This window comes from Limanda limanda, chromosome 5 (assembly GCF_963576545.1).
Source record: "Limanda limanda chromosome 5, fLimLim1.1, whole genome shotgun sequence".
Taxonomy (NCBI): Eukaryota; Metazoa; Chordata; class Actinopteri; order Pleuronectiformes; family Pleuronectidae; genus Limanda; species Limanda limanda.
The window spans coordinates 24,780,496-24,805,881 of NC_083640.1; the positions used below are offsets into that span (position 1 = coordinate 24,780,496).

At 45.7% G+C, this 25,386-nt stretch overlaps 1 protein-coding gene across 1 annotated transcript in view; it reads right to left on the reverse strand.

Moving 5' to 3' along the window:
• Nucleotides 1–20,183, reverse strand: part of kremen1 (kringle containing transmembrane protein 1) — a 53,513-nt gene extending 33,330 nt beyond the window's left edge. The window contains exon 1 of the mRNA XM_061072299.1: nucleotides 20,105–20,183. Coding sequence (XP_060928282.1) covers nucleotides 20,105–20,183 — 79 coding nt within the window. The remainder of the gene's footprint in view (nucleotides 1–20,104) is intronic.
• Nucleotides 20,184–25,386: the final 5,203 nt, after the last annotated feature.

The window sequence follows — 25,386 nt, forward strand, 5'->3', positions numbered from 1 at the left end:
CTCTCTCTCTCTCTCTCTCTCTCTCTCTCTCTCTCTCTCTCTCTCTCTCTCTCTCTCTCTCTCTCTCTCTCTCTTCTCATCATCTCTCCCACCTTTCCTTCTCTTCTCTTTCCTCCTCTTCTACGTTTCTTCGGGGATTGTTCAGTCGAAATGCAACATCGGTGATTCAAAGTTGAGACAAGATATCAGCAAACTCATAAATCAATGTTATTAAGTATTTATACGGATTTTTGGGGGCTGATATTTGGGAGTAAAGTTCCAGATGTATTTAAATAATCAGGCAATGGTTCCAAAGCTGACATCATCAAACTCTTATGACAAAAAGTCTTTATTTGAGCCTTTATATCTTAAAGTTTGACCATAAACTTGATTGTAAATAACAATAAGTGACTAGAAAATGTAAATGTGCTTTAAAATCTACGTTTTCATATCGGGAAACATTAAGGCCAAAACCTTTTCACTGTCTGTGAAAGACTCTTATCAGCTGTTTACTCGTGAAATTCGAGCTTTGCAGTATTTACAGCCGTAACTTTGCATTGAAGCAGATATTAAAGCCTCTTTCATTCACCACACAACTTACTGCCAACACTTAATTTCTGCAATAATCAGAGGCCTGGGCTGTTTGCAATCTGTCGGCCAAAGTTGCGTTTAATTAAAGTTGTTGTTCAGTCGAGCTCATCAGCTGTACATCGTCTGGCTGACAGCAGCTCAACAGCAGCACGCTGTCGGCTTCCTGCGATTACGATGCCACTCTATTGTCTGTGAATGGCTCCCCACTCTCTCAGCAAATTAATACCACCTCGAGTCGGCGTGCCGGGGCACCAACCGGCCGGTCGTAAATCCACCTGCGAGCGGCCGAGGCGGAACACGACTCCATAAAGTCAGAGAAACAACTTAATGACGTTACAACAGGGGTCGTGCTCTTCCCACCTTTACACTGGGGAGCAGTGAGAGAGCTGGACGGATGGGTTCTCATCCGGCTGACGCCCAGAGGACAGGTGAGGCGTGGTCAATAAAACACAGCTCGGTCTGACTTGTGCAAAAGGATGCAGAGGATCCATGAAGCAGTTTGTAGAAACCTTTGGATGTAAGGAGGCGTTTGAATCCTGACATCTGAGCGAGCTGCAGTGGCAGAGTTGGAGGACATAGGCCCTTCACTCTCTATACAACACTAACTCATAACGGGTGCTGGCAAAACAGGGTGCGAGTGCAGATAAGTTAGCAACGTGTTACCTGTGCATGAAATATACGTCTATATACTAGAAAGTGGTAAATAAAGCACACTCGGTCTGACCTGTGCTAAAGGATGCAGAGGATCCATGGAGCAGTTTGTAGAAGACTTTGGATGTAAGGAGGCGTTTGAATCCCGAGTTCGAGAATGAAGGTATTTGGATATGCGTTGTGTAAAATGATTTATACTAATCTGGGCAGACGGGACTCTGCCATGATTGATTTTCAATGCATAATTTTTTTTATTTTTTTTTTGGGACGCCCGCAGCCACGGCAACAGAACAAAAAAAGAAGGTAACGAGAGAGTTTGGCAGCGGCACAATCATGAGTCACTGCTCCCCGAAAGCAATCATGACCGTTCCTGCCCGAGTCAGAGAGGATAACATCAGGCCAGGGCGACCGGCTGCATCCCCAATGAGCTCACATCCTTCAAATATCTCCCCCTCAGAAAGAGCGCGTGCTAGAATGAGTGAACTTGGCAGCGTGGCGGCGCCGCTGTATCAGGAAGAAAGAGCCAAATGACTTTGTGAACGTCTCCTCTGCTCCTTCAGGAAACTTCTCTCTGGAGCTGCAGGATGAAGCCGAGCTCGCCTGCACACGGTCGGCTGGGAGCGAACTGTCGCTGGCAGCCGGCCCGTCCTGCGGCGGCCAACTTCGCTTTCCAGGACGAGATGGTAAATATGGCAGCGTTTTGCCACCGGGAGGAAGAGGGGGGGGGGGGGGGGGGCGGTGCTCCATGTGGTTTGGAGGCACCATTTGCTTGTGGTGGGAATGGGAAGTAGCAGATCTGCACGGACTCAGAGAGAAGTGAGGCCATGGTAAAGATGAATGGAGCATTTAAGAGCCGCACGGCCATTTTACCCTTGTCCTGCGCGAAGTGATGAGCTCGTCTGCTGATTGGTCCGTCCCCCGCCTCCACCCACCCCCCCTCCCCCCTCTGAACACACCCCGCCCCCCCACCCCAGCTCACACCCGCGGTCCCCTGTCACCAAGCAACTGTTGCGCTCTCGTCACGAGGGCCCGGGCTTTCGTGTGGTTTCATCACGGAACCATGATGGGAAACAGAACCACCACCGCATGAAAGACTGGGAGAAAAGGGGGGGGGGGGGGGGCAGAGGCCTCGTATAAAATACATGCAGATCTACAAATAGAAAAAAGTCCGGGAAAGACTCGGGAAGGGAGGCAGGACTCGCCCTTGACCGAGCCCGAGAGAGGGAGGGAGAGAGAGAGAGAGAGAGAGAGAGAGAGAGAGAGAGAGAGAGAGAGAGAGAGAGAGAGAGAGAGAGCGAGAGAGAGAGAGACTGAAGCACAGCAACAGAGGATGGATGAGAGAGAGAGAGAGAGAGAGAGAGAGAGAGAGAGAGAGAGAGAGACTGAAGCACAGCAACAGAGGATGGATGAGAGAGAGAGAGAGAGAGAGAGAGAGAGAGAGAGAGAGAGAGAGAGAGAGAGAGAGAGACTGAAGCACAGCAACAGAGGATGGATGAGAGAGAGAGAGAGAGAGAGAGAGAGAGAGAGAGAGAGAGAGAGAGAGAGAGAGAGAGAGACTGAAGCACAGCAACAGAGGATGGATGAGAGAGAGCTAATCGCCCTGTCATTATATTTGTTGGGATTTGCGGCTAATGATTTCCACATTGCGACTTCAAATGCACTTGATGCTCCGGGAAGGGGGGGGGCGGAGGGACGGGGGGGTCGGGGGAGATTGAAGCTTGGTCACGTGATCGCAAGAACATAAACAAAACAAAAAAAAAGAAAAAACCCTAAGCTCACAAACAAACGGTTTGTGTGCAGCACGTTGCCGGGTCACACGAGGGATGAAACGCGGTGATAATTACAGACGCCTGCTTCCTCCTGAGGGTTCCACACAACCAGCTTCCTTCCATCTTTATTACATGCCTGGAGCTTTTGGGGACAGAGAAAACCCGGCTCAGTGCACGAGGAATATTTCCACTATCACAAAAATCACACTTACTGATTTTCTGAGGGAAACATCGATGAGGAGCATCACACAGAGAAAAGGCTAATCTGCACCGGCAGCACCAACTCCAAGTGGAAGCTGCACGTTTAAAACGTAGACAATTTCAGAAGGGGTACAAAGTATGAGATGCTGACGTGGTCGATTATCGATACTCAATCCGTCACGAGACGCCCCCCCCCCCCCCTCCACCGCGTCCTGGCAGCCATTACAGTTGTAATGTCAGTGTAGTAAGAACAGAGGCCAGGGCCGGGCCAAACCAGGCCAGATGTGGTGGGTTACAGAGTTCCTTTCTGGAAAGGGTGGGTTGGGGGGGGTGGGGGTGGGGGGGCACACAGCTGGCTGCAGCACAAGTCTGGTTTCCCTTCACCCCCCCAACAGCATCAATTTCCACATCAAACCCACATCAGACTTCAGAGGATCGAGGGGAGGCTGCTTTACATTTATGATCCCGGTCTCACAGATAGTTATAGATTCATTCGGCTCTTTTAATGAAACTGGATTTTGCCGATTAATGGACCACACCTTGCCCCCCCCCCTCGCTCCTCTGATCTCCCCTCTCCTATAGGAATCCCTGTTTTCAAAGCGCCCTCACTCCACAGGGTCCATGTGATGCTGAACACACACTGAGGCCTCGGACGAGTTCAACCTGCAGACAATGACTTCTCAATGGGATCGTACCCTCCTCCTCCTCCTCCTCCTCCTCCTCCTCCTCCTCCTCCTCCTCCTCCTCCTCCTCCTCCTCCTCCTCCTCCTCCTCCTCCTCCTCCTCCTCCTCCTCCTCTTCGCTTCATGGCTCTGCCCTCGGTTGTAGGCCCAGATAACCAGGCCATAAACCAAGACCTCATTCATTCCCAAAATAGCTTCTTTCACCGCCATTCTTCCTGAAACGGCCGCACCTCCTGAGTTCAGCACCGCAGCAGCCACGAGGCCACGGGACGGCCTGCCAGGGAAGCTGGGTAGCACCTATAAAACATGGCTCCTTCTCATTCTAGTGCAGCCCCTATTATTCGAGTCTGTAATGAAAAGAGTCTAATCTCCTGGAGCTAGGGTTGCAAAATTCCGTGAATATTCAAAGTTTCCATGGGAATTAACGGGGATATACGGGAATTAACGGGAATTAACGGGAATTAACGGGAATAAACTGGAAAGGTTGTCGGTAATTTAAACTAACTGTATTTACCTTGTCATATACAGACATACATATAAACATTTTGTTGTGTCAGAGGCTGATTTGAGTCCTGAGGAAACTTCTTAGGTTCTGTAGGGTAGATTCAGACAGGAACCGAAGGACAAGAACAAATGATTTACATACATTTCTATTGGGTTCCTTGGATAGTCAAAAGGTAATTGAAAGGTCAAACAGGTATATGGAAAGGTCAAACATGTTTCAGGTCATAAACATTTCAGGTCCTTGAGTTTCAGACAGGTATGCAAAAATGTACTCTTCAACTATCAAATGGGTTTCAACCACACTTTGCTATTTTCCACTACACCAAGTAATTTTTCCAATACACTTGGCTGGGATGATATCTGATAAAGCTCGACACAGAGAGAACAAGGGCAGTTTCTGGGTTTGGATAGTGGACGAGGATCAAGCGAGATCTTAGATTCTGAGTTTTTCACTTGGCAGACGTTCGGCTGCAGACTCTTGATGTAAAGGACATTGAAGGATTCGCTGAAACCCTTCGGGGGAAAGGAAGCCAAAGGCGAAATGTCGACATCAGGGCTCTGCCAGCCGAGCTGACATGAGGGCGGACGGGGTGTCGTGTTCAATTACCCCCCCCACCCTGGCACCTCTGTGCGGGTTCCACAAGTCATTCTCAACATCTGCCAGGAAAGAGGCCAAATTTCCAAACAAGATTAAAAGCTTGTTCGGCCTCTATCCTCGAGGTTGCTCACACACACGCCAACGCACACGCACTCATCCGCACAATCACACGACTACACACACAGTGTAGAGGACAGGGGTTAAACCAGCAGATGGGACGACTCCTGCATGCTCAACACATGCCACTGAACCTGTGTTAAAACAACTCTGACAGTAAACAAGAACTTCAGCAGCCGGGAGAAAGCAGGGACAGGAAGTGAGGGTGAGAGGAGCTGAGGGAGTTCAGTTTGGAGTTTTAGAACTTTTAGGTTTGATCGAGAGCATTGAGGATTCAGGGAGGTGTCGTGTATTAGAGTTACTAGATTTAATGATTTTAGCATGTGTTTATATTTATGATGCTTATTTTTGTGACTCTCAGACATACCCAGAGAGTCCTTCAGCTGTTTATTCAAGTAGGTCTCTCCCTCTTTGGAATGACCTCTGACCAGCAAATGGATGGGGGTAAAGGGAAGATCCTTGACCGCTGTGTTTTCATCTTCATGTACGAAACACGTCCTTATTAGGCAGAAGGCTCTAGGTGGGATGACATGTTACCCGAAGTCGTGGGCGGAACTAACCTCTCTATGTAATGTGTGTGAGACCACGGCTGGTGAGATCTCACTATCTGGCCTGGGTGATTTCTCCGAGTTCTAGAGCTCGTCCTGACCTGTGAAACTTCTGTGTAATAAACATTATTATACTTGTAAGTACTGGGTCCGCGTTCCTTTCCTTCATCATCAACTTCTACAACAAACATCGACATCTCGGCCGACCAGAAATACACTTCAGAGGGATTGAGAGAGAAGGAGCATTGGAGGGGGAGGCAGATTTAAGAAGAAAGAAGAGAGGGAGGCAAGCGGGTGAGTCAGGGTGGGACAAAGACCGTTTTTATGATCCTGCAGATTGTTAACCCGGCCTCTAATTTTCTCCCTCGTGTGCAGAGCTCCAATGAAGTGGCCGTTTTCTTTTTTTCTTTCCACATCTCCCCGTGTTATATATATATACGCTGCCGACGAGGCCCCCGGGTTTGTAAAATTAACAGCACGCGCGGTTTTAGCATCTCAAACATCTGAGCTGGAAGGAACCGGTCTCATTCCACACTGAGCTCTGTGGCGCAGCTGCGTGTCGGGGCCCTTCGCCGGCAAAACCAACGGCGCGGGCGATGCCGGGCTTTTAGAGACAGAAAAACATGTCTCTCGCCCTGTGAAGAAAGCAACACGTCCCCGTATGGGCTTCACACAGCATGCAGCCCTTTGATGAGCAGAGGATCACTGGCTGGTGTTTCCCTGAGCCGAGGTCTTTAAAGGTCGCTCTCGTCCTTTTTGGTTTTCGGTGAAACGGCGTCTCAGACAACTTGCAGCGTCAGACCCGATCAACAAAAAGCAGTGAGAGAAACATGCATTAATCTGCTGCCCATATCATTCCTGCTTCTCTCTCTCTCTGCCTCTCCCCTCTCATACCCAGACTTCCTCCTCCCCCCTCCCCCCCAACCCCCCCCCCCCCAGATGCATTTACAGTAAGAATGAAAGGGAGCAATTTTCATCAGCAGAGCAGCCGCAGTATTTTAAGATGAATCCGATGTGGAGTGACACACACACACACACACACACACACACAGGCTCCTTTGTTCCCTCAGTGGTAGAGGCCAGTGTCATTGTGGCGATACCATTCTCACCCACTCGTCACTGCACTGGAGATATCCGCCCACTGACTGTGTGAGCCTACGTGTGTGTGTGTGTGTGTGTGTGTGTGTGTGTGTGTGTGTGTGTGTGTGTGTTTAAGTGCACATGTCTGACAATTCCCCCAGCTCCTCTCCTCACAACGCTCGTGTGTTCGTTCGTCAGATTTCCACCTTTCATAAAACTCCAATGATAGAATCACAGTGATGGAGCTCAGGTCGGCTCTGGTCCACCTCAGGCTCATCACCACCACCACCATCACCACCACCAGCACCACCGCAGCAGCGAGTCAGAGAGAGGTGAGCGACGAAGAAAGAAAAACAGAAGAGGAGGCTGGTTGCTGAACACACCTGTTTTCGATCGTCCTGTTTGTGCTCAGGTTAGCTGGTATCTGAGGAATGTAAATTATATGTGGTTTGGTTCAGTCTGAGGCTCTGTCAGTGCTGTTGCAGGGGATTGAGTGTAGCCATTACAGCCCCCCCCCCCTCTACCTCCAACACACACACACACACACACACACACACACACACCACCTCCTCAATCTCTTCTCTCTCTCTCTCTCTCTCTCTCTCTCTCTCTCTCTCTCTCTCTCTCTGAGGTCCTGAGTGATTACAGGGTCCAGGGGAAGATGATGAAGACTCGAATAAATAAAGGTCTCAGGTTGAAGGCGGGTAATGCAAAAAAAAAAAGTAAAAAGATCAAAAGCTCAGGTTGTTTTCTATGATGTTTATGATGTCTTGACTTTTTGTTTCATTTAGAGTGAAACACAACAAGAGAATCCTATCTTCAGCAGAGGAAGTGGATCTGAAGGTCGTTGTGCAGATAATAGATTTTTCAGTTTTGACGCCTCAGTCCTGAACCTCGTCCTCCAGCAGCCGCTGCAGGTGCTGCACTCTGCTGCTGCTGCTTGGACGACAGCTTCATACTTTGCTCTGCAGCTTTTGATGAGTTATTTCCTATTGTGGATTTCCTGCCAGCACTTAAATGTGAAACCGGTTTAATTTCGGGGAATGAGTGAATCAGTGGCATTTTGTCAAAGGGAACAGGGGGAGGGGGGGGGGGGGGGGGCTTTATCTTTGTCTGAATCTTGCTTACAGCAGTTTTATCTGCACTGACGACATTACGGTCGATATTAAGACGGTTAAAGGGAAATGAACAGGAAAGTGGAAACAGGTGGACTCTTCCTCTTCTTCTTCACAACTTGTTTGACTTTGTCCCTTTTTGTCTTTTGAGTTCAGAGACTTGATTAAAAAACAAGTTTTTATCTCACCTGCACAATGTTTCTGTTCATTTTTATCACCTCTGCCAGAGAAGATATGTTTTCATCTTCATTTTTTTTGTTTGTTAGCAGGATTTGCACAAACTAGTGCACTGATTATTATTATTATATACTTAATTAATCAATTATTCTTTACTTTAAAATGTCCAGAAATGGTAAAGAATTGCATAAAAAATATCTTTATAGTTATTGTTCTGTTTTCACTTGATCAACTAACTGATTATTTGACACTTTTCTGGTTTACTGTGGTTTTTTACCCCTCGACCTCTATATTCTAACAAAGAACAAACTGAATCAGATATCTGGATATTCTCTTCAACCCGACCACCGGGCGTCCCGTCAGCCTGGGGCTCCTGTGCCTCATAAGCAGCTTTGAGGCCCCTCTTGGTAATTGTTCCCTTCAGAAGTGGAACAACATGGTTACTGGAAATTGGGCTTAAGTTGATCAAATGTCTGAGATTAAATGAAACTGAAGCTGACCGCTGGCAGCGTGGAGGATGAGATGGACGGAGAGGGGTCAGCGTCGGAGGAGCAGTTATAGATGTGTACGAAAAAGTCTTGAGGTTTGAGCAACGTTTACTTCTCGCTCGCAGTGGTGGATTAACACGCTCCATGTGTGCAGCACAAACATGCACCCATCTGCATCCAATGAATCTGCAGCGCGCTCGTTGGGAGAGAGTGACAAACACACCAGGAAAAATGTACTTGTTTCGCCTCTCTTCTAAACTACAGAAGGAGAAGCTGCTCTGTTCCCTCGTCGTTCGTTAGTGAGTTTTTTTCCGCTTTAGATCCACATCTACATTGTGGAGATAAACTTTGAGACGTTTTGCTTTAATCGCCAAATATTTAGTTTTGAACGCTCTTGCCTGAATGACCTGGACAGAGATCAGAGCATTTATCAAATCATGAGACCTGGTCAGATAAACAAGAGCGAACTTCCCTGGACACAATAAGCTGCCACCGAGGGGAGCACAGCGATCACAATCCTTTCAACCACGGCTCCAGTTCCTGATCTTGACGGTGAAAGTGATCCTCTTTCACTGTGGATTGTGTGTCTGTGGGAAGAGCAGCGATACCAGGAACCAGATGGCTCTGGTAAAAGACAGGGGGCATCCCGGTGGCCTCCCTGAGACGAGGATCCATTACGCAGGATCTATTGAGGACCTGCAGATTCTGTTTCACGGCACCGGCCGAGTGTGACCACACCTCCGCTGGTGCTGGTCAAGGGCTGGTGCCACACCGGCTGCTGCAGGCCCAGCCCGTTGTCTCCACCTCGGGGAGCGGCTTTCACCTTCAATGCAGAGCAGACAACTAACCCGGGCCTCTTGGTGACTTGGGTTTCATCCCTTCAGTTCCAGCCTCTTTCAAAGAGCCTCGCTATTGCAATGAGATATCAGTGGCTCCCCGGCTAAGGGGGGGTGGGGGGGACAAAGGGTTTTTGTGCAAACAGTTGCCTGAGATGTTCCTGTGCACTCGTAAAGTAGAATGAGCTGTTTAAGCTCAGTTAACTGTCCCCGAGGTATCACTGCTCCAGTTAATGGACGTCTATTTCCATATTCTTTGGGAAAAAAAAACGACCACATGGAAACGACTTTTGTTCCGCGCCCTCTGATCCACGGCACTTCACTCACGCCACATTTCACCGTCACGGCGTCTTGACTCTGCCCACTGGCCTTGTTCTCTCTGTTTGCTGACCACTTATACGTCTGCTCCCCGCACTTGTCCAGACATTTGCTCAGTCCACTTAGCCATGTCCACTTGCTTGTCCTTGTCACATCTGTCTTGTCTGACGGCGTTTCCCCGGCGCGGAGAAAAAAGCGAAAATTTGTCTCTTCGGCCGCAACTGGACACAAACCAGACCCCGGGGCTCAGCAGCAGAATTACTCTCCATTTATTTAAAGTGGTTGACATTACTCTACCGCAGTGGAGCACAGACCTCAGTGGCCCCGGCCCAACTGTAACTATGGTATAAAAAGAAGTAAAGTTCGCCGGACAGGTCATGTCTCACACAGTAGCAACTCAATATCCTCCCGTGATGTTGATGGTTACACTTCTCAGGACTCAGAATTGCCTGCGACACCACAAAAATACATGTTTGCTTTGAACCTCGGGGCCGGAGCGGATTCTTTTGCACCCGACCAATCACCGGCGAGACGTTTGGAACATGGTGCACGTTCGGATCAAAGAAAGAATAACAGCTAATTTACCTCAATCAGAAATTATTAATAGTACGTTGGAAAAGGAGAAATACAGAAACAGGAAACCAGAACAGTTTTTTGGATTTGCACCAGAACAAATCAAGCCAATTGTTTTTTTTCCTGTTCTTGTTGAATTGCAGAAACACAACACCAGCCAATGAGTGTTTTTAGGAAACCAGCTCGGTTGCTCTTCCTTTTCCCGACACACCCTGAGCTGATAACACTCTATTTTGATTTCACGTCATCCTATAAATCCAGCATTGACGCAGGAACGTATATTTTCTGTAACATTTGCATGCATCAGTCACATCCTCCCCCGGGGCTTTAAAACCTCCTTTAAATTTTCCATTCTCTGTAAATTAAATTGAGTTTTGATAATGAAAACAATTGTTTGTTTGGGAGTTAATAGAATTCATGGAGGAACATACGGCTCTGTGGTATTTCATTATTGTTCTCCGAGTATTTGATTTATCCCCTCGCCCTGGAGTGTGTTCCAGCTGATAGACTCAGAGAGAGACAGAGAGAGAGAGAGAGTGGGAGAGTGGGAGAAAGCAGCCGAATGTCATCGCCATCGACTGGAGTGGCTCTCCTCATACATACACAAATGTCAAAGTACACAAAGAGGCCGGGGAATGCAATCTGGAGAGAAGATGAAAAAAGTTGTGAAAGAATAAGAGAAGAAATGACGTTGCTCTGCAGAGCTCCGTCCAAAACCAACATGTCACAGCTCATCCAGGAGAATACTGTGACTGGTCCTGACTGACCTTTGAGCAACGAAACCTCACAAGCCACATGAGTGCACACTCCCACCTAAACATTGTTTATCTCTTTCACGCCTGACAGTTGTACACAGCCAGCCGTGGCTTGACAGCTTAATTCCATGTTGTCCTGTGTGACCGCCGGCGATCGCAGACCGGAGTGACGCAGCCCTGAACCAGTTGGTTTGGGGACGCCCCTTCCCTCTGCCACTCAGCGCTTTACATGACTATCAGATCATCCTGCACCACCAACGCCATCATAGGTCCCGGAACTGGATCCGGCCCGGCTGCTTTGCATGCCGGGGCGCCCGATCAACCGCCTGAGCAGGGGTTAATTTGCACGAGGTGACAGAAACGTTAAAGAGCTGAACCTTCGGCTGAGGTTTGAAACGAGAATCGGAGCCGGCGGTGGTTTGTTCAAACGAACGCAAGCCTTTGAACACGACAGGACGAGAATCACAGTGGCATGATAATAAGCATGATGGTGTTTATAATAGCTAGCTCTGTTTCTCCATCTTTGTGGTCAGTGGTTTTATGGGCAGTCCGGCCCCCTCGGCGTGGAGGAGCGAGGGCGTTGCCCACGACTTGACCCGTAACCGGGCACCACCCAGAGGTCAACAGGAAGTAAACCAGCAGGGAAAGGGAAGTCCTCTCCTGTTGCCGTCTGTGAGCCAGCGTCGACTGACTCACAGTAAATAAGGGAATTCTTTGAAATGTTGGCCTGTCTTCACAAGTCTCGACATGCTGAGTGCCGAGAGTGTTGGGATATGTAAAGAGGATAATGCTTTCCTCTATTTTCTTTTCCATTTCAGGCTTCTCAATGACCGCACATATCTTCTCTGATATCTCTGCTACAGGCGGCTATGAGCTGCTGCTACCAGAGAACACGATGAGCTATGTCCTAGTTTTTAATCAATTAGATGCCATTTAATATATAAATGGTCTCCATTAACACAGCTTATATTTTTTAAATTATATTAAATGTAGTTATTAAAGGTTCAGTGTGTAGAATTTAGTGACATCTGGTGAAGTTGCATGTTGCATGCCTTCCCCTTCAAAACATGAAAGAACCTGTGGGAACCTTCAGTTGTTATAAAAACTCAAAAGGTTTAGTTTGTCCAATTTGAGTGTTTTTTTAAAAAACATGGCGGCCTCCGCAGAGAGGACCCGCTTCTGGTGTAAATATAAACTTTTTATTATAAATGGTTCATTCTACGATAGAGAAAAAAACAATTTAGATTATAAATTAGCTTCCCATGCTATTATACAATCTTGTAACAATTAGTGGGACAATGTTCTGTTGGTTTGTGAAGCATCTGAAACAGGAAGTGTGATAAAAATATATGTATAAAAAAAATTAAATAACAGGAACACATTTGTGTCGATGTGAAAACATCACTAGGATTATTTTTATATTATATGTTTTGCCAATAGATCCCTGTCACCTTAACCTTACACACTGGACCTTTAAATAAAACAATGCTTAAAGACAGAAATGAAAGAAAGTAAGTGCAAGATCTAGTTTTTTTAAAAATACTTTTACTGAACTAGCTTCTCCACAACTTTGGATTAAGTTTACAAAAGCTGGATCTCTGGGAACCTCTTATAGACTTTCTGCAGATGATCTCTAGAGGGAACGTAGTTAACTAGAGAGTCAGCCGTGTAACTCAACCCATTCAGAGCCTTGTTTCTAAGGAGGAGAACCCTTAAAAAGTCATATAGATGGTGTTTGTTAGTGAGTTCTGTTGTCTTGCTGAGTTTAACCCCTTCGTGCATTCCAATGAAGATTTACGAGGACTCCATGTGTGCACCTGATTATGCATGAAAACAACCCACAGAGGAGGTTTATGGTGGAAACAACCAGGAGACACTCACTGGAGCTGCATGTGCAAACTGTCCTGGGATACCGGGTCCGATCGGGGCCCAAAGGACATTTCAAGAGGCATAAAGTTTTAAGGTGCTTGGCCAAGTCATCAGTTTACACATCATTCCGATGAGTGATGAGAGAGCAGACAGTAAATGCAACCCTTTGTGCCCGGTAGATTGTCTCTGTCCCGTGATTGATGCCAACACGTCGGCGTGTCCTTGAGAGGGAGAGACAACGGACAAGCATTGTCTCACAAGCCGGGGAAAGAGAGCAGCGAGTCTGAAACTCGTGTTTCCACGGAGAATAATCTATTCATGCAAAATTGTTTTGGCGTGATATGCCGCGGTATGAAGATAATGGCCGGAGTCCATCTCATAACAAGGGTGATAAATGTCACACGGCATGAGGCACTCAGAGAGACGTTTAGTCATGATACCTCTCAGACTGACCCAGAACATTTATCTTTCCTTCCATGTCTGGAGCATTATCACAACGCCACTGTGTTCCCTTCTGATCGGAAGGACGACGGATTCTCAACTCTTTTAATTGACCACAGACATGACAGTGACAGATTAAGCCGATTTTATTAATATGATAATCTTCAGAACACACATACACTGGACGATTTGGCCAGAACGTCAGACCACACAGTTTCTATTTGTATTTAAAAGATTTCACAGACTTGGAATCTTACAAACACTCTGTTTCCTCTTCTTCAATTTTCTTTAATGGCGGTTGGCAAACAACTGTCGGAGCCGGTGGTCGTAAATATCAAACTTCTACATCGGGGGGGGCTCCGAGATTCTTTTCTAAACCCAAAACAATTCTGGAGTATTTGGGCAGATAAAGGGCACTGGCTGACCTCTGGATTGGAACGACCTCTGCAATTATCGGAATGGGATTCAGGTCCTAAATGGGCCCGACTATCCTCTGGAGTGCAGCAGCCTTCAGGAAAGAGAGAAGGTCTCAACTCTAAAGGTCTAAAACTCCCACTGGCTGCTACAGTCATATCCAGCTACTGCTACACATGCACACACACACACACACACACACACTAACACACACACTGTACAGTACACCAATCCGTCTCGGCGGTTTGTCTGAACTTGCTCCTGCCACACAGAAGCTCACCGAGGGAGGAGAGGTTTCCATCTCTATGAACCGGAAAGCAGGGGGTGGGGTGGGGTGGGGTGGGGGGGGTCGACCGCAGGGCCCACATCTGAAACCCAGACCCAAAGCGCCCTCTTCCCACAATGCCCTCTGACACTCCCCTCAGTCAGCACAGAGGCTTCCGCCCGCACACCAGAAGCCCTCATGCTAAACTCTTTAAGAACCCGCTGTCGTCCCGATTCCCGCTGCCAACACAAGCTAGTGTTTCTTCAAACGGCTGAAGATGCTCTGTCATTATCTTCCGAGGCAGACGATCCGGAGCATCTCTCCCTCTCACACACACACACACACACACACACACACACACACAAAGGACACGCTGTCTCAGAGGTTAAAGGACAGAACCCAACCATAGCCTGCACTGTATGGACTGTCTCTATGAGGTTGGAGACGCGACGATAGGGACGTGAGACTCTTAGACGTGACGTGGCCCCTTTAAAACAAACTGCAGATGGTTACAGTTAGTGCTGAAATTATGAGCTGATAAACTGAATTGTTGAGTGATTGAAAATTAATCATTCATCCGTTATCTACACCCGTTAATCCTCTGAAGGGCCGTGGAGGAGCTGGAGCAGATAAGCAAGAAAATTCATCAGCAAGTTTGAAAAGGAAAATATCAGGAGTTTGTTGTTTTCAGTTTTTCTGCGTTTGCTGCTTTTGATTTCATATCATTTTGCTCTGAATATCTGTTGGGTTTGGACTGCAAACAAGTTATTTGAAGATGAGACTTGGGGCCTTTCACTACTGTCAGATATTTCATGGACATAAATAATCCACAGACCTCAGATTCAGGGCCAACGTGGACTCAGGCCTCCTCACGCTGTCCAGAAACAAGTCGATTGTAGTTTTATTTACAACTCCAACACAACTGGGCTTCAGACGTCTGTATCTGCTGATGCAGATCACATGCTGTTATCAAGAGCTCCAGAAGGAAATGGAGCTCGTGGTGAGGCAGTTCTCTCGACTACCGTTTCAAGGGATAGCATCACTTTGAACTTGTACAGTAATTGATAATGAAAACGATTGTTTGCTGCAGCTCGACACGCATGTAGGTCGGACCAGATCCAGAAATATCCACAAAATAACACACGGGAATCCTACAAACATAGAAGCCACTGGTTTCCCCTGCGTTTAACAGACAGGTAAACAATATACGTGCAGAGACACAGACATTCAACGCTCTCTTGAGGCCAAGCAGCTGCAAATAACACAATCCATGCCCCATAGACTCGGATCCTTCACCTGTCAACCTCCTGAAGCTGCTCAGATGTGTGAGCTACTGTTCAGGAGCTTGTACAGTGTATTTAACCACGCTCTGCCACGCTGCACGGCTACGCCCAGTTCCGTCCGCGGCTCTGAATCTGACGGAGTCCAGGCCGACATCGTGCCCGGCTGGACAGGGATCAGTCAGGGAGCAGGACAAGCTGAGCGCTGCCAGATGAACCAGAGGCCTGCCAGCTTATGCAGCGGTTTATAAGCATGTCAGGCTACAAAGAGAAATCAAAACACATGCTGTCATTCATGCAGCCATCACTCTATCTGGTGCCTGCACAGCTTCAAGGGAGAAGGAGAAGTGCCCGTGTTGAATGAGGGTAAAGAGCTCGTATATCTGCAGGTCGGCCTGGAAACAATCAAGCAGCTTCACCTGTGGCAACTTAGTTTGATAAGATACTTCAGAATTCCCCATGTTACTTCATGCACGTCTACTTATACACAGCACTGGCAAAGACCGTGAATGAAAAGAAAGCCCGAGAGGCAGTTCTCGTCTCGTCCGATCAGTCCAAACACTGAGCAGCCTGATATTAACCTGATGTTTTCTCCATCTGGACGTATTCCTGACATAATGAACACACGTACCACGATGCCAGAAGGTCACAGCCTGACCTTTTCAAGCCTCACGGCCAAAACCAACCCTGCTTTACTTTAAAGGTAGAAGAAAGTGCAGCGATACACAGATTGAGCTGGTTCCTTGTTGCTCTCGTTGCAGATCTGGACCTCAGTCGTGGCTACAGACCTCCTCCATGTTAGTGCATGGGACACTGACCAAACTACTCCAGTCTCCATGATGGTTTATGGTATTTTAGGTAGCTCTTTTCAAATAAATGTAAATTGTTCCTGTAAGGTGAAACGTAAGGATTTACAGCTGAGACTGACTCGCAGTTGGTCAAGCTTGTGTAGGGGCGGGACCGCGACCATCCCTTCTTTGCAGACAGGCACAGAATGGGAAGAATTATATTTTATTGTTTTATTTGAATAATTTCCAGAATGTCACCAGAAGATTGGGGAACAATTTAAAGATTCACTCTAAACTATTAAAGCAATAGTTCAACATTTTAAGAATTATCTGCTTTCTGACAGAGGAGAAGATTGATTCATATATTCTCTTAAAAAGGAAGCTACAGCCTGAAGATCTTAGATTAGGATGAAGAAAGGAAACGGGCGTAAGTAGCTCAGTAGTAAACTTGTTATATCACTTATATCAGGCTTGTTACAGCCAAATATTAAAATGTGACGATAACAATTTGCAAATTGTAGACCTGGATCTGAAGCAGTTCTTATCTGGGCTTTGTTGCCTTTCTCCCCTTGTTCTTGCCTTTGTGCTAAGCTAAGCTAACTGACTGCCAGTAATATTCCCAAAGAACGACTCCTTTAACCCCCCCCTGACCTCCAGGCGGAGAATCCCTGGGACAGATGAGAGGTTATCTCTGCATGTAGCAGCCTGCTCTCCCTGCTGCTGAATTAAAAGAGGATCATGTTAAAGGTGAAGCGTCGTGACAGCAACTCAGACGGCTCCGTCAAACAAAGCTTCCTCGACCTTCTGTTTCTACACACACGATGCATGACTTAACAAAACACGTCCGTAGAAGTGCATTGTGGGTCTTTCACTCCCTCCACTGGCTTCCATCATCAACCCACCGCTGTAGGACTCGTTCAGGAAGCTGGAGAACAGAACAATTCCCTGCTTATTAACCAGCGCAGGCTCGTCCACGACGCCAAACGCCACCAGCTGCGTTATTACCGGCTTACAGAGCGACTTGTCTGCGCCTCAGCCCCCCCGAGAGCTCTGACAGCACTCGGCTCCCACTCGTGTGTGCATGTGTGCAAACGGCCCGAGCTGCAGAGACACAACAGCACGTGGGAGCCCCGGACGACTTTCTGTATCAAGCCCCTGAGCTCAGGTGGAAGAGACATCACGTACATTATGGATGAGAGTCGCTGGTTGACTAACACTGTGAGGATGAAGTGTTGAGGAAGAGCCTGTTCTCATATTACAGTTTTCATAAAGGCACTTATCTGCTCCTGCGACTCACACGTCATCCTTCACCCGCAGCTACACTCGTCCTTTTACTCTTAGAGCCCGTGAGTGTATATATATAGACACGTATGTATTGTCTGCGCGTGCATATCACAAGAACACGATTATCCCACAATGCAACATGAAGTGCCGCCGTCTGCCGTGACAGTGAAAGCACTCCTGTGGAATTGATTTTGACGCCGTGTCACAAACGCGACAGTCGCCGGCTCCTCGGCGGAGCATTAATGAGCTGCTGCGTGACCCAGCTGTGGCGGTTAAAGCTAAAAAACTCAGCCGGTGAATAATTCAACTTTGCACACGCCCAGATTTTTACTTCTTAATTACATCACAAGACATGTCCTGGATTCTTCTGACAGAAAGGATGAGGATGAGATGTGTTTAGTAAACTCAGGAGTTGTTTTGCAGCTCTGCCTCTTGTCCCCCTGAGGTTCCTTCACTTCTCAACACGCTGCATCAAACATCAGCTCCATCCCGCTGGACGTGAACAGAGAAGTTTTCGTTCTTTGATTCTCAGCCAGACACTTAACTTCAGCTTTCATGGAACAATGTCATCTCCTTTAACATGTGTGTTTTATTTTCCATGATATGTGTCTGTTCTGTGTTATCTGACCAGGACATCCCAGCAGAGGAGATGCTGCATCTCAATGAGCTTTTCCTGGTTAAATAGACAAAATGAATACTTTAATACACTCACAATTAACATGTAGTAGGAAATATGAAAATGTAGGAGTATTAAACTACAGTTTATTTATTTGTGCCTCATTTAACAGGGTTTTGTCTTTAGTATTTAACTGTGTATTTAGTTTTTTTGCATTTCTATACATCTCTTACTGTATGGCTTCTATGGCAAATTAATTTCTCATGGGGATTAATTAAACTCATCTACCTATCTATCTGTCTATCTGTCTATCTGTCTATCTATCTATCTATCTATCTATCTATCTATCTATCTATCTATCTATCTATCTATCTATCTATCTATCTATCTATCTATCTATCTTTCTATCAATCAATCTATCTATCTATCTGTCTATCTGTCTATCTGTCTATCTGTCTATCTATCTATCTATCTATCTATCTATCTATCTATCTATCTATCTATCTATCTATCTATCTATCAATCAATCAATCAATCAATCAATCAATCTATCTATCTATCCATCTATCTTAACTTCATGCATATGCCACCTTCACCTGATGTATTAGTATATTTCAGTGAGCTCTACTCCGAAGACGTTTTACTTGCTTGGTTTTATATCCATTGATTTTCTAAAGCAGTTTTTTATGTTCTTTATGTGTCGTCATCTCTTTGCACTTGAGCTAAATTCAATGTTGTAAAGTATGAGAGTAGCTTTATATAAACAAAGCTTATCCATCCGTCAATGAGCACTGTTCTGCTGTTACACACATTTCTGCACATGTGAACAACTATGACAGTCAGAGTAGAGTTAAGTGCAGAGGAGCTTCCAGGTGGATTTCTCGTTGGGTGTCATATTCAGTTTGACCCTTTAATTGCAGAGTCAAACATGTCAGAGAATCACGAGCATGAAACACTCAAGGGCCCGACTTCTTATAGACGCATGAAATTATTGTTTTACTGCAGCAAATGTGCCTCTTTCTTCTCCTGCTGCAGTGTTATGAGGGGGAATACCGTCGCTTGAAATACTTTGTTAATACATAGGTACACATGGGAGTACTTACGCACTAGCCCAGATGGCGGACCCTCTAATTTCAGATGCAAGGGTATAATTAAGAGACAAAAAAATTAAAAAGGAAAGCACGAGGATTTGCTGCTGCGACATGAAACGCGGCACAAATTACAGCGAGGGGCAGCTGAAGGTTTGTGCGGTCATCGTTATTAGATATTCACATTAAATCTAGAATATTCAGCCTCGAGGAAAAAAGAAAGACTAAACTTTGAAGTTCTGCGCAGTGACTCGAGCATTTCGCTGCGTAATAGCGTGAAGTGGATGGTGAATTAAATGGATGGAATCAGATGATTGAGATGAAGGTTTTTAAGGAGGAGGAAGAGGAGGGTGGCGGATATTTGTGTGGTTCAATTAAACACATGAACATGAGCTGAGTGGAGCGTGCTGGGATGTGCTGGGATGTGCTGGGATCCGAGCTGGTAAAAGCGCAGCAGGGGGCGTCGCTGTTGTTGTTGTCGGTGGAGACTCTGGTGCGTAAAAGCTGCAGATTTGGGTTAAAAGCGCAACGTTTTCCCAGGATCCAACCCGAAGTGAAACAATGTTTCCTGTGGGTTTTAAACCTCTTCTGCACATGTACACTGATCCACTGGTTCGGTGGCGTGTTGCTGTGGGACTCCACAGGTCTGAGGACACATCGGTTTGAGTCCGATGTGTTTACCCTGAAGGTGTGAAGTGAAATATCTGATCAGACCAGTCTCCCTGCTCACGTTTGACAACAAGTCAAACGTGACTTTTATTATCTATGGCTGCACTACCCTGCACATGAGATTTAAAGGCAGCGTGCAGTTTGGGGAAACCGTGCCGTGCCGTGCCGGAACTCGGACCATTCCGATGCAATTTATATGAATGGAGTTAACTGCTACTGCAATGTGTGTCATGCACGACACCAAACAAGAAAACAAAACCCGTAGCATTAGAATCAACGTGTTTTTCTGCTGCGTAATCTGTGCGTAAAAGATCAAGTTTGGAGACGCGACGCACGCAGTCACCGGGACGGATCCTCGGAGGAAGAGAAGGGAGGAAGCAGGGGAATAAAAGTTGTAAGTGTCTTACCGGTTTCGAAATGATTCAAAGCTGCGGAGGAAATAAACCCAGCGAGGAGAAGCGCGGAGGTGACGGTCCACGAATCCATGGTAAAGAGTCTGGAGAAGACCTCAGGTGGACGGACGGATGCGCAGGGACTCCCTCTCTGCTCCGCGGAATAACAAAAAGTCCCTGAACTTCCACACAGCTGCTGCAGCTACTACAGCACTGACACCACAGACACGGGACCAGATAGTAGAAAGCAGGGATCCTGTTTCCAAACCCATGTGACAGGAAATAGGGGCAATAGATTCAACCTGCAGAGCTGGGGAAGCCGAGGAGGAGGAGGAGGAGAAGGAGGAGGAAGAGGAGGAGGAGGAGGAGGAGGAGGAGGAGGAGGAGGAGGAGGAGGAGAGAGGGAGGAGGAGGAGGGTTGTGGTGCAATGAACAGCAGGTTAGAATAAGGATAAACTTGATTTGCTTTCTGTTTTTTAACAACTAATATCACAGCAAAAACTTATAGAAACTTCAAGAATTTGAGTTTCAGAGGATAAAAAAAATTACCTTTAAGCAGCATAAGCTCATTGTGCATTTACTATCAGGTCTTTTCACATTATGGGGAGTGATGGCAAATATCAGAGTTATCATTGTTCAATGTAGGAGCAACACAGACTCACAATAAGTGGATTTTATGTTGGAGTCATACATCTAAAGTAAGGAACCCTTTAAAATGGGGGAACCCCTGGGTTATGTCACACATAATACTGAGTCCTCAGAGATAAATCATTCTAATAGCTACATAATAAAAAGGGTTTAGTAGTGAGGGAGGATCCCGGAAGAGCAGTGGAGCTCATAGATTGAGATTTAATTAAGATCTGAACGAGGATGAGGAAATATGAATAATTTCCTCCAGGTCGAAATTCAGTTTTTTGTTCCTGTTGCCGGAGCTGTGATGAAAGAAAGCACTGATCAATATAAAACGTATATATGTTTTTATACGTCCGTGCTTTGCTGATATTTAAGACAAATCCTGTGGTGGGAATAAGAAATTGTTCTCATGGGTGGTTTTCTTTTTCAGAACTTGCATCAACCAATGAGCTGATAAAGTTTGAATACTAGTTCCAGACATTCATTTTGAGGCTGTTGGTGTTTCTGCAGAAATGAATCTAACATCCGGGATGTGAACAACTGACAGAAAGTGACTTCTTCACTGGACAGAAACAGGTGTATCCTCCCTGTATCAGTGCTGCTCACCTCTCTGCACCTTCAGTGGGAAACAGCGACCTCTTGTGTTTCACTGCAGTGCAGCAGGAAGTCCTGAGTAGAAGTGTCCAAGCCCCAAAAGAAACAGCCAGTGACTGAGCCTAAAAATAGAGAAACCTCAGTATGAGCTCATCACTGTGTAAGAGGACAGGCCCAACATTTATTTATTTGCCAAAACCGACTGGGTTGAGATGGGGTGCACTGGGAAAGCGATCAGAAGTCGTGCAGCATGACGTGTGCACTTTGGAGAAATGTAACTGTGGCCTTCAGATGCTGTCTGCTTCAAAAAAAATACATCCACTTATATCACAGGGAAAAACTGAGACTGTCTGAGAGGAGGAGAGTTATTTTAATTTATCAACATTGACAGTTTTCTGTGGCTCTAACTGAGACGTCCAAAGTTCTACGACACTGGTTGACAGATAGTTTTCAGCGGATTTGATAATATGTGCTGAAAATAACAATAATAAGTAGAACTTTACTTGAGTAATTTCATTTTCTGACACTTCAAACCTTTTTATTTCACTACTGAGCTTTTGCTTTGTAGATAGAGTTACCTTGCAGATAAGAAAACAGGCTGCAATTTAAAAATATGATCTTATTTATGGATTAAACTACTCATCAATATATAAAGTAGTTTAAATGAGCTACACTGCGGTAACACTGCTGATAATGATTATGTAATATCACAGTATTGCACCAACCCTTTTTTTCTTTTTAAGTAATAGATTATTACCATTGCACCTAATTAATACTCATAAATACATCATTACCTCATTATGTCATTATTTTTTAATTGAATTTAAGTGTAATTTCCGGGTGTATCTGATTTCCACTTTGATGGAGGTGACAACAAATCTGATTCCTTTGAGAAGCTGTAAGTAACAATTTGTTTCATCATCTATTAATGTTCTCAGTTAACTTCCCAAAGCCGAGTGATGGTTTCCTGTGTCTGGTTTTGAAAAAGTAGTCCAAACTCAAACAGACTCTTGAATGAATCCTATGTATTGTTATTATTTACACCGTAAGCAGGATCACACAAAAACTTCACAATGAATCACCAGGAAACTTGATGTGGGTCAAGAAACAATCAGAGGCCGGATCCAGGAATGTTTTTTCACGAGCTTTGACATTTTTCAATATTTTCCTTGATTCCTCGGAGAATAATTCCTCAATCTTGATTTTTAAAAAATCGGACAGTGGACTGATATCTACGAGTTTGTTGAATTTAGTGCAGATCCAAAATAAAAAGTGAATTTCAATGTGGGACTGTACGTGATGTGTTGATCAGACTGAATAGAGACTGTGCCCACATGAGAATTATCCTGGGTTGCAGACCCTCATCTCCCCTATGATGCTGTACAGTTGTGGTAGCAAGGCTCCCTTTGTCTTCTTTGTCTCTCTCTCTCTCTCTTTCGATGTGTGTGCACGTGTGTGTGCGTGTGTGTGATCACATGTTGGGCGAGTACGAACACGCTGCCCGGCCACATTCCTCGTGGTCTGCTGGAGTTATTGTAATTCAGTTTTTCTTTTGTTTTTGTTCTCTCCAGATGGAACCTGGAACTTCCACACATGACATTCACACTTTGATCGTTGGCCATTTGTGTAGTTTAATTGTGGTTTAATAAGGTCACAATAATAACTTCAAGTTCCTCAAAGTACAGCGTGTGCCTATCTGCTTTAAGGATGGGCGACGGCGGTGACTGGCTGGAGGTCACGCCACAGAAAGAAGAATCCACGGAGACGTATTGGAAACCCTGACCTCCTGCGAAGGGGCAGATATGCCTGCCTGAATCAGAAGTTGGCCCAGATACTTTAAATTCAAGAAATTCAAGAGCCCAGACTGTGTCACGTCCTTGTTCTCATTTCGGTAAACACGAGCGTCTGGCCGTGAATCTTAATGCCACATTTCTCTCCTTTGTGGTCAGAAGGAGGCTTTTGTTGCTGGCGTGCCAGATGCTCAGTGACTGAATCGTCTCACAACATCTGTAGCATGAAAAAATAAAGCTTTTTGTCCGTTTCAATTAGTTTAGGAGAGAGAAAGCAAAACTTAAAATGACACAGATTTCCCAAAAATTTGAATCTTCAGTGGATGCTTTGCAGATTGTTCTGGTATTTATATTGAGTCACTGACATCTCTGCTGCCACTCCAGTGTAATGAAGGAGGATGGAATGTGTCTAAGATGCTAACAGCTCATTAAAAATGACATTTAAAACTTAACAGCAGCGTGTTCTTTAAAAAAATCAGTACTGGACAGATTCAGTTGGTGGTGACACGTGTGGTTTATAACATCTTCTGTGATTTCTCAGAGAATAATTCATGGATCTTGATAAAACAAATTGTTATGTTTAAGGGATTGATATTAATGAGTTTCTGTGCCGATCCAAATAAAAATCTTGTGAGTTTAAATGTGGTTTGATTTGGGGACTGTTGGGCCTTAGTGGAGGAATCAGGCTCTACTGGGTGATAATCTGTTTTTTGGAGATGATCCACAGAAGTGAGCAGTGGTCACCGATAACAAACCTGCTTCTAGTTCATTGTTTGAGTCGAATTTAAACCAATAACACAGAAGTTTCAGCTTCTCACTTTGAGAGGTTTCACATCTGTACGTCTAGAAGTTTCAGCTTCTCACTTTGAGAGGTTTCACATCTGTACGTCTGTTTGTCACTTGGATTGTCAACAGGTTGGTCTGGATGCAGCCAAAATGTTAGATTGTGTTAGATTAATTATCCTTTAAAATTATGATGTGCTTTTTTATCTTTTCACCAATTTCTCTGGGAATCATTCTTGGATCTTGATGAAAAGAAGCAGACATGTTAAGTGGACTGATATTGATGAGTGTGCCCAAATTGGCACGGCTTGATTGAATTAATTCAAAATTCAGAACAATTCTTTAAATTATAGGATTCTTCTCTTCATCTCAGACAGTAATTTACTGCAGATCTTTGGGTTTATAACTGTTGGTTGGAGAAAAAAGAAATCTGAATACGTCATCGCTATTTCTAATGAATGTATAACTCCGAATAATTGGTAGATTGAAAATGAAAACCATCATAGAGCAGTTTCAATGAAACCTGCTCACAGTCCATCGCTCTGTGGATCATGTAGAGATACCTATTTAAATAAAGATCATTATCGACAGCATGAAACAGGTTCTTATTGGGTGGATGGTCGTATGAGAGCGGCAGCAGCGAGTCTCGAGGATGGAAATCTTAAAACCTGATCAAAAACCAATCAGGTAAACCAATCCTTTGAGACCAGCACGTGCCAGAGGCTGGAGGAAATCTACAGTACAGTTTCTGGTTTGGCAGCAACACAACAAGAGGGATGATGATGACCGTGTCTTTCTCTTTGTTTGAGTCAATGTTTGCTGTCGGACTCGTTTCCCTCAGTGACACAACAACCGCTCGGCTCATTACATTAATTAAAAACAAAAGACACAAATGTCTGACGCACATCTTCTTACGCCCGTGAGTCAGGACCATTGCTCATCTGTAACATCTGGATGTGGTCTGAAGTGTGTGTGTGTGACCCAGCAGCCGCCTCACACACTCTGTATGATCCACATCATTAGGGGGGGTGCATACACAACACAACGCACATTACTGTGTCACCCTCTGACCCCGGCAAAGCTCGGCCCAAGACGGCTCGCCTTGACGAACGACTGCCTCTGGCCCTATCTGTACCGGCACACCCCCTCAGTCACACACACACACACACACACAAACACACACACACACACACACACCTGCAGGCCCCTGAGCTCACCCGTGTTCAAAGCCAAGATAAAAGACAATGTTTAGGTTCAGCCACCTGCACGTTAACCAGCAGCCACTGCACCGCCACAGCCCTCCCCCCCCCCACTCCTCCGCTGACACACACAGCCGTCATCCGTCTTGATCGTCCTCCTGGGTCTCTAATTAGACCCCGAGTGGGCGACACCCTCCGGAATGTGTGTTGTAACATCGCTCTTTAAAGGAGAAGAAGGAGAAGTACCAGGAAACAGATTTAGAGGAGAGGAGGACGGGACGAGTTTCTGGAAAACACA